The sequence below is a fragment of the Anarhichas minor genome, unplaced genomic scaffold (assembly GCF_050575085.1).
Source record: "Anarhichas minor isolate MPS153535 unplaced genomic scaffold, ASM5057508v1 ptg000033l, whole genome shotgun sequence".
NCBI classification, from domain to species: Eukaryota; Metazoa; Chordata; class Actinopteri; order Perciformes; family Anarhichadidae; genus Anarhichas; species Anarhichas minor.
In genome coordinates this window covers 11728484-11738965 of record NW_027466479.1, presented here as the reverse complement: position 1 = coordinate 11738965, position 10482 = coordinate 11728484, and the positions used below count along the sequence as shown (strand labels likewise).

The following is a 10482-nucleotide window of genomic DNA, read 5'->3' as shown; positions in this document are numbered from 1 at the left end:
AAAATAGCAACCGAAGGGAATTTCTCAACTTGGCAACCGAGCTTTTTTTTTTCCTCATTAATGGCTGATTCATAAAGCATTAGAACATCATTTGTTAACCATTGCTAAAGCCATTAGCAATCCATTGCAAGTGTTTCAGTTTGATTTACTCACTAAAGTTGGTGTAAAAGTATCGTCTTGGTGTCCAGCTGTTATAGTCCAGGTGAGTGAAGCTCGAAGTAGATAAATATGTTAATAAGGTCAGATAGGTGGCTTTTGATTATTGGCGTCCACTCACAGCAACAAGCCTGAAGACAGCAGTGAGTTGACTTTGTAGCCTTGTCTTGTCTTTTAGGGCCATCGGCAGCTTGAGAGGAAGATCTTCTCTGCATGGTTTGGACATTATAAAGAATATATATTTACATATTGATTCAAAGGTAATATTCTCCCCAGAATACAGTAATTTATCATTTCTGTTCCCCTACTTCTGAAATCAAACCTACCTAAAATGAACTAGAACAGAAATGCGGTTCCAGTAACTTATTCTCCATCCGAAACTGCTTTCATGAAGGCATTTTATTCATCCGCATGTTCTCCACATCACTGTAGAGGACGGGGCTTTTTCTAGATACTCTTCCCTCTGGAGAGCACACGTGTTTTGAAAGCGAGGTCTTGTCATACAGAGCTGTGATCAACAGAAGGTTGCCCAGAAAGCAGCGAGGGGAGACAAGAGAGCACGAGGTTAATTCACCAAATCCGTGCTGTCGGCATGAGTACACATGATACGCATGTCACAAGGACTCACTGCTCGCACCATCGTGTGTGTGTATCTCGCTGACGCGTAATACTTCATGCATGCACAGATGCTAGCACTCAGTAACAGAGCAGCTTACTGTGACTCAAAGCTTTCCATTGTGATTATTATAAATGGATAACAGGCTGCATCATGACACCACTTGTCACGAACACCCTTTTGTTTAACATCAGATTTGTGCTGCTGTCTCGTGAGCTCTCTGCTCACCTGGTAATGGTGATGACATGGAGCCAATTTATTTTGCGTTCGCTTTAAAGCAAACGAGAGTCACGAGAAGACGAACAAAACAAATCGACTGCCTGACAAAGTCGTGCGAGGAGCTGTTGTACCCGCTGTGACAAGACAAAGATGGCTTGTTTTAGAGACCATGTATGAGACATCAACAACATCATAACAAATGTATTGATCCTGAATGGGACACCTCGATGGAGATACTCTCTGTTTTTGGCTGATTATAAAGGCAAACTGGAATTACAGCCTCAGGGTCAGTAGCAGTTTACATCCATGTCCACTAAAGTCTGATCAGTTCATCCTTGAGTCCAGGTGGACGTTTGAACTCAATTTTGGAGAACTTCCCCTTCAGACATTCCTTAAATATCGTAATATAAGCCTACAGCTTAGAAAATGTCTTGCACACAAAGTAAACTGGGAATAGTTAAAAGTCTATCATGCTCTTTTCTGACTGTATGAAGTTAACTTAAAAGTTTCTTAATGGAGACAATTTGTTATAAAAAAAAGAAAAGAAGTTGAAGGTCCTTCCAAATAGTTTTTATATCCTAATTATGTGTTACTGTTAATATGATTTCTGTACATTAGCTCCTGCATGCTGCCATCTATTCTATTTCTATGTCACTCTCTCTGTATTTCTCACTGCTGCTTCTTATGTTTCCCCGCCACACAGAGCACACAGCGAGGCACTGGAACTCTATTGTTTCTTGGGAAAAAAGCCTCAGGCTAGTGTTCAAGAGCTGCGTGGGGTGGGAGCATGTCGACTTAAATACCTTCAGTGGAGACATGCCACGGCCTCTTTTATCAGGTGTCTCACTAGCTGAACTATAAAGCTTAGCTCTATGTTAAACCACAAAGTCAAAATCCTGTTTTTTTTATGACAATGTTTTATTCACTTTTTTCCCCCTAAAAGGGATTATGTCTCCATTTGAAATTGCTCATACACAGTCACTGATTTGGGCTCATCGAGGCATCTGAATTGGAAAAACCTCACATTCATTTAACGCTAGATGAAAATGCGTCACACTAACAAGGTGCCATGTAGCAAAAGAAAAATGCAAAACACGCTCAAAGTTGTGCTCACGAAACACCAGACTTCATGAGAAAATGTGTGCAGAATTTTCCCTCAGGAGGGGCACACCACACTGTATGCGACAGAGAATGTTTGACCGTCATCCTACCAGCCAGTTGAACCAGACCTTTTGCTCTACCCTTAAATATAAAAGCCAAAATGGAAACATTTTGTTTATTCATTAATGCAGCAAGCCATGTCTGCTTCATAAACTTCCAAACGTTGGCTTTCTTCTCGTAACACCTGCTGGTACATAACTGTAACTGGAAACACAAAGCAGCTACCAAAGAGGAATAGTTTGGCATTTTGAGAAATACTTATGAAGCTACAGCTGCTGGTAAGCTTAGCTTAGCATTAAGACTGGAATTCCTGGCTCTGTCCGATAATAACAAAACCTCCAAAGCTTACTAATTAACACAAGCCGTTTTGGTTTAATCTGCACAAAACCTCAGGTGTAAACACTGCAAGTTATGGTTTTACGAGCTGTTATGTGACGGATTACTTAGCTGGCCCGGCAACCACACTGTAACAACAGGACTCCAGGAAGTTACCGTGTCTCGACAAGTAAAAGGTCAGCACACAACTTTCAGTAAAACTGTTGTCGTTTCAAGTTGAAGTTAAAAGTGGGTTTGTTTTTGAAAAGTGAAAAGATAAAGATTTAATTACCCAGCATACCAACCTGTTCTCATTCCCAACTTGTCACATATGGACACTTAGTCAGGACACCTTGGTGTCACTTAGGCTTAGGCAACAAAACTAATTGGTTAGATTTAGTAAAACAGCGTGGGTTGGATTCAAATAAATGCTTTTACGTAACCTACATTACTTACATGACTTTAGTTAAGTACTAAATTATGCTTGCATGACTTCAAATAAGTCGACATTTACTTTTTGTTCCACACGGGACACAAACAAAGGTCTCCTGGGTGAAAGTGCCGTTTTTTAATTTTTTTACACATCCAACCACCCCAACCTCCGCCCTGCGTCATAACATGCCACTTGACTTCAGTAGCATTTGCTCTGAGCGGATGGGTTAACATTGGAGTTAATTGGAAGCCCGATGCGTCCGATACTGATGCTAAAATGTTCCACGAGCGTCGGTATCAGACTCAGAGGGCTGCAACAAAACGTAGATATTTGACATCCAGGAACATGAGTAGGCCGATTATACACTGTATGTCTTGTAAATTACTTGATAGTTACAGATACTGTATATAAAATTCATCAACAATTGAGAGGCCTGAAATAAATGGATTTGTGTTAAATTTTGGTGAATAATTTAAACAATTCGTATTTAATAAGGACTCTGCTAGTTGTCAGCCAAAGGACGAGGAACATTCTTTGGAGCTCTGAGCTGGCTCACCTCTCTCCATCCTCAGCTTTGATTCGGCGACACAGCAGTGGACTCTAACCCTGCAGACTGCTTCCCCTATTCAGCCTCCTGCTATCCCTTAAAAAGTAATGAGGGAGTGCAGTCTGGAAGGATCCGCTATCATCCTCACCCAAGGGACTCGAGCTCCGTCTGGCACCTGAGACCACCGAGCTCGAAGCCATGTCTGTCAGATATCACGACTCTGCAGAGTGATCTTTGAAACTTGTTGCAGCGCATATAGTTTCAAACACTTCAGTTCTCATGGAAGATCCTCAGATTAAGAAGAGCTGTGGCTCACAGTGGGAAAGCTGCTGCTCCCTCGGTGTGACCTGGAGATGGTCCAGAGAGTGTTGCAGCGAGCCCCCTTTGTAGGACAAAAATTTAGAGGATTTGATATGGCTGTCTCTGTGTTTGTCTAACTAAAGCTAGCCAAGAAAGTGGCTCGGTTGGTGCATTATAATGAAACCTGCCACAAAAATGGGAGGTGGTGAGTGCTGGATTTGAACCTAGTGTTCATCCCTTAAAGTGCCCGGAGTTGTCCAAACCCGCCGCCCCTTTGAGCCCCTCAATCCCTCTAGAACAGTTCATTTATGCATACATCCAGAAAAAGTCAGACCAGCTGACTGTCTGCTTGAAGCCGGAGTACCGCGTCTGTCAGAGCGCTGTCAAAATCCAGGCTGTCACACTGCATTGTATTTATGATCCCGACAGTAAAGTAGATGGTTGGATGGACATTTCAGTGCGATTTGGAATAGGGGCCTATTCCAGAACTACCTGTAGTGTGGTGACCACTTCAGTGATTCACTTTGTTCTGTCCAAGCAGCAGCAAAGGCATCCTCAAATCAGAGCTTAGTCAGTTTCAAAAATAGAAGCTCCACACATCCATCTCATAGTGAACTGGAGGGTATTTCCCCAATTTTGTGTTGTGCCAACCGCTGTAACTAATGCAAAACTTTCCTTTAATCAAAGAATATCTTTTTCCAGCTTCACATAATTGACTTTAGAGAAAGGGGTGGCTATATCTCAAGCGGTAGCGCAGGTCTTCCTTTAGTCTCAAGGTTGCCGGTTGGCTCCTCCTATACGCATGTCAAAGTGTCATTGAGCAAGACACTGAACCGAGTAGCTCCAAACGGCCTTGCGTGGCACCTCTGCCCCCGTCGGTGTATGAATGCGTGTGTGAATGGGTGAATGAGATTACAAATAGTAATGCGCTTTCTTGATAAGGCAGAAAAAGACGCTATATGAATGCAGTCCATTTACCAGAGGCTTTCTTCAAATCTATAAATGCGGCAGAGAAACACCATTATCACATTATTGAAAAAAATATTGGCAAGAGTTAGCAGTCTGATTTTGTGTTTCAGGTTCAGTCTGTCTGGATTTCACACTCTCCCAAAATCACTCAATTCACACCACAATTGAATCCATGACATGGAGTTTATTTTACAACTGAGGATAAAAGAATGCCATTCTGAATAATCGGGTTGATGATAAAACCTGACAATCTATCATTGGGTGAGAATTTATTTCTTCAATGTTATGTACAGGACCATGCATCAGAGCAGATGCCATTAAAAGTCATTTTATGTAAACCTCATCAAAGGACCTACTTTTCACTGAAAAAGGACATTGTGGTCCGACAATATTCTGTAGTTTTATACATTTCCCCCCATATTTTTCTAGAAAATAACATTATAAAAATGCACACAGTACAAATAATGTTGAACTGTAAAGAGCAAGATATGCTGACACACATATATACATACTTGCTGATTATTCATACAATAACTTTAAACTTCATTAATTTTACAACTGTAGCTTCACAATAATAAAATTGGTAGCCTACTAACGCAAATACTGTACATGTTGAAACAACCAGGAAATCATATTTTACTAGAAAAAAACAATATTCTAAATATTTTGTAAGAATTTCTGGGATTTAATGACAAATGCAAAACAATATAGTTCGTCCCCCAAATTGTAATGCTGATCAAGAGATTCAAAATGAAAAAGGTGATGTGTCATTTTTACCCACACATTTCTTCAATTTACACTTAAAGTGCTGAAATCATCTTAATATTTTAAAACATCACCTTTCACATGGTTACTTTTATAACCATTTACCTTCATTTTAAAAGCTAAGCCTGCAAGTTGAAAAAACCCCAAAACAGGGATATCAGTTTTGTAATCATGGTTGAAATTTCATTCGACATAATATGCTCACTGTTTTACACAAACACATGCACAAACTGTCTCATAAATAATATGCAAGTTGTGTTGAAATATATTCATTTTGAAAAAAAATCATTCAAAATCAGTGATCAAAATAAGAGCGTGGTCCAGTTTTAAATCAACAGATGGACTTTTCCCAAAGGCTCAGATTAGATGCAGTGCATTAGGAAAGCAACAATCAGTGCCATGGCTGCTGCACCAATTTGGTACGTTTATGTCACCGGAAAATGCTACTTTTACAACTTGGCTTCGAGCCTCTGCAGCGCAAGCTCCTGTCATTTATGGATAGCTGAATAACTACAGTATCAACCATGTTGTCATTACGATATGTGTCAATACCGTTGTGGCCACCATCTGTTATGACAGATTGTAGCTTTGAGTTATAGTGCAACAGTAATCTGTCATGCTATCAGCTTCTTCATTGTTTATCAAACTTTTCCAACTCTTTCACAAAGATAAGATGGTCCTCAGGCGACTTCCCATGTGTTTTGCAAAGGTGCAATTTGATTGCATGTTTGCTCGCAAATGTCCGATTGCACAGTTTGCACTGATATATTGAGCCAGTGTCTTCTTCTGTAAGTCCAGAAGTACTAAAAGTCTTGTCCTCTATTCTGCTGACTGCTTGCTGCTCGATTAAATCTATGGAAAGCTTTGAGAGGTCCTTCAGGGTAAACCCGAGGTGGGTCTCCAAATGGTGAATGTAGGCGGAGGGAGTCCTAAACTGGGAAGCACAGTCACCGCACAAAAACAGAGGTTGGCCAGACTCAATATTTTTAAGGAACTTTGTTCCCCCTGTCCGCTTTAACTGGTATTTTACATTGGCCAGCCAATGTGAGATAGTAGTCATGGAGAGACCAGTGAATTTACAGATGTGGACACGTTCCTGGGGTCCCAAGTCACTGACCACCAACTTTCCGTCAGCAGTCTCTCTCAGACTAGAGACAAACTGGGCCTGGAGAATCAGGAGGTGCTGGGGATTCCAGTTTGACTGTCGGCCCTTCCGTCTTTGGATGGGAGACAACTCCTCCAAACTGTCCTCAAAAGTACAGCCATCGAAGTCGGATTTCTCAGAGATGGAAGAAGGGGTCGTGGACTTTGGTGTCAAACGGCCCGTCAGGTTTTTTACCATGTCTGAAATATCCATCAAAGCATTCTCCCGAAGGAGCGGAGATGAGGACTGTGAGAAATCTTTGAAAGCTGGTTTGCTATTGTTTACACTGCCATTGTTGTTTGGTGTAGAAGCACCCGTAGGTGTACTGCCATTGGTGTTTTTGGATTTTGTCAAGTCAATGGGCTGATCATCATCATCGTCATCATCGCAGTACTGACTCACAGGCTCTGCTGACTTAACCTGAGCAGAGCTGCTGTTGATCTTATAAAGCATCGCAAAGGGGTCTACGAACGGAGTGGCCACTTTTGCAGCTTTGCCCAAGTGGTTGTTCATGATAGACTGCAAAGCACTGAGAGGGTTGACTAGTGGTTGTTCAGGTGAGTGATCCGTGATGATGCTCAGGTTATTGCAGCCATTGCTTACAGGCTTTTTTGGTGAATCAACTTCACTTTTTATCTGTCTCTCTATTTTACTCGCTGTCTGCTCGCCTTCTTTGCCTCTCAACTCAGTCTGGTCCTCTGCTAAAGTTTTTTTCGCTGCCCGTAAGCTGTTTTCTGGATTGGGTGAAACCTGTTTGTCTTTAGGATTTGGCAATGGAGACTTTAGAGACCTGCCCTTACGCTGTACAGGTTTTTCCTCTTTTTCACTTTTTACTGAACTTTTCCCTGTCACTTTCTCAACTAGCTCCTCCATTGCCAACACATTGCTCTTGTGACTTGGTGGTGGAGAGGGGCTATTTGGTGAATGGATCAGATTGCTTAATTCAGAGGACAGTACCTTCAAACTCTTGCTGCTGAATAAAGGTAGAACCTGTGCACATGACGGAAAGGTGGACTTCAAGGATCCATGGAGTTGATAGGCGGCATGAATGCTGGGGTATCCACCCCAGGTTGGTGAGCCTGTTTGGGCCTTGCTGATTGCACTTGAAACTGTATTCTCTAAAGACTTCAGGATGTCCAAGCCACCTTTAGGTGTCTCTTCCAAGTCTTCTTCTCTCAGATATTGGTAAGATCTGGCCTTTCTAGGTTTGTCAGCTTTTTCAGGAGGATCTTCTTTCTCCTCTTTTATTTTCTTCTCTGGTTCCATCCCTTCCATTTTCTCCTCCTCTGCCTCTTCATCTTTCGTTTCTTCGTTTTTCTCCTCAAGGCTAGTGGGCTGCAATGGCGAGTCCGGCTGCGACTTCCCATTGGGTGCTGGGAGTCGTGTTGTAGTCGGTGGCAGAGGAATTGACTGAAATTTCTCCTCAATGATAGGATCAAAAACTAACTGCTTACCCTTTTTAGAGGCTGAATTGGTTACTTTGAGAAAGTGCCCAGTGACCATCATATGGGCTGTTAGTTGCTGCAAGGTGTCATGTGAACTACCACATTCCATGCATTTGAGAATTTGAGCCTTGCGTGCCTCAAACTGCCAAGTATAACTGGCACCGTTTTGGTAACCGTATCGATTGTTTGGAGTGACATAAGGATTGGCCACTTTTTGGTCTTTGTGAGACTCTCCCAAGCGTATGCCAGACGAGAAAGACTCCGGCGAGCTCGGGGACATCAAGTCTTGAAATGCTCTTTTTTTGGTTGGGGGTACCAGCTTTGAGGTGAGAGCTGGCATTGGTTCTTTTAGAGGCACTTTCTGATAGTGTTTTGTTTTGATCATATGAACACTGAGGTCTTGCAAGGATTCGAAAGAATGGCCACAGTACATGCATTTAAGAACTTTTTGGGCATCTTCTTTGCCTTCCATCTCCAGCAGAGAACGCTTCCGTGGCTTGGACCACCTCCTGCTGCGATCATCCTCGGTATCCTTATTGTCGTCACGGTAGTGGCCCGTCTCGTTCATGTGCACCGTCAGGCCAACCAACGTGTCATAGGCACCACTACAGTCCTTGCACCTGAACTTGCTGGCACCCGTAAACACAGGGCCATAGAGCTTATTGTTTTGCCTGTAAAGCTGCACGGTACTGAAAAGGCTTGGCTCAGGAAGCAGTTGGTATGGGGTATGCTGTAGGGTTTTGGCCAACGCTGCCTGGTGCCAGTCATAAGCTAATCCTCCAGAGTTTACACCGGCGCCACTGTTGCTCGACACTGCTCTGGTGTTGGTACTGCCGATGGTAATATTAGTGGTGGCTGAGGCATTGCTAGTGCTACATCTGCTCTTCAGACGGATGTTGCCTGGGCTGTGACTGTTCAGGAAGCCATTACTCACTTTGTGATTGCTTCCATTGTCATTGCTGGCTGCGTAATCGTTCCCTTGTTTACTTTTTAGCATGTCCATAGCAATGCTGGACCAGGAGGCATCCGAGATCAGGTTTGCATAGACAGTTTTCATTTTGGCCAGACTGTCCTGTAGCAAGACGCCATTGATGGGCTCTGTGCTCTCCGCTTGCTTCTCCTCTACCTTGTCCTGATCAATGAGGGAGGGCGTGGTCTTAAGGTCCACCAGATGATCACTGGTGGTGCTGAGTGGAGAGGCATACCCAGCGTCTGGGTTAGTGCCATTGCTGAGTGGAGAGTTTTGGCAGCTATAACGATCACCTGCGTCCTCGTCATCATTGAAAAGATAGTCTGCGTCTTCTTGGCCATCCAGGGAAAGGCCGTCATCTTGCAGATGTTCCTCTTCATCGATCTTATCCCCTTTAAACTCGTCCTCAGATCCATAAGCTAGAAAACACAAAAAGAGCGGAAAGTGAATTAGATATTGTTTGTACACAAATTTTTGATACATTAGAATAACACCAAGTGTGCATCTACCACCCTTACTATATGAAGGTATCTGCAATAATCCTAAAGAGATTTTTGTCAATTTTCCCAGCAGAGGACACAATTTTGCAATAATAAAGTGGCAAACATCCATATCTTGACAATGACAAATAGTCCTCTTCACTGCGCTGCCTAATGAAGCTATTGAACACTACAGCTCAGCAAGGGTAGAGAGCAGAGATGAGCCACAGAAATGTTTCTGCTTCGTTTAAAAACTGTACACAAGCAAAATTTTAAAATCACACGAAGAACAAATCCTCAGCAAAGATGATACTTATTAATCATATAAATGAGATCCGTTACGTCCCAATGCAAATACAGACATTTTTGTCTCTTCACAAATATGCCTAATATGCATATGGGAAATAGGCCTCTCTGATTGCTCTGTTAACGACTCACTTTGGTGCTTCCGTCACAACATATGCTGAATGCTCACAATGTATTAATACGATGAATTTACTGCATATGTGCAAACATTTCAGTGTATAAAAGCAAGAGCAGCAACCAGCCTCCGTGTAGAGTATTTCATTGTCTATTTTGCTGCTGTATAGTGACCACAGATCTGTGCCTGACATTGATTTGCTCTTTTCTTCCAACACGCCACACATACTATGGATTCACAAGTAAGAGATAGTGGAGAGAAATGCCAGCTGCATCAGCCTTGCCAAGCCAAGGTTGGCTGGAGTCAACTTGGCATCGGCTGTGGAAGTCCTCACAGCGTGATGCAAGGAAACGGCCAGTGGACATGACAAGCCGTGTTGTTACTGCCTATGCTCCCAGAGTACTCACAGCTTCAAGTGTGCCATTTTAAAAGTGTGAGAGAGAGAGAGAGTTATAGTATCAGTGGAAAATGGCTGCCCACTCTCAGTAACTGTCAACAATCTTCACAAATCATTTGTTTCTAAAATGATTAATCTGCATTAA

General features: G+C 42.6%; 1 protein-coding gene across 1 annotated transcript; it reads right to left on the bottom strand.

Annotated features, from left to right (window-relative positions):
• Positions 1–6112: 6112 nt before the first annotated feature.
• On the bottom strand, positions 6113–9883 carry tshz1 (teashirt zinc finger homeobox 1). Its single transcript, XM_076106021.1, has 2 exons — positions 9862–9883; positions 6113–9459 (listed from the first exon to the last, which is right to left on the bottom strand). The coding sequence occupies exons 1-2, from the start codon at positions 9881–9883 to the stop codon at positions 6113–6115; spliced, it is 3369 nt and encodes a 1122-aa protein (XP_075962136.1).
• Between the last annotated feature and the right edge of the window lie 599 nt (positions 9884–10482).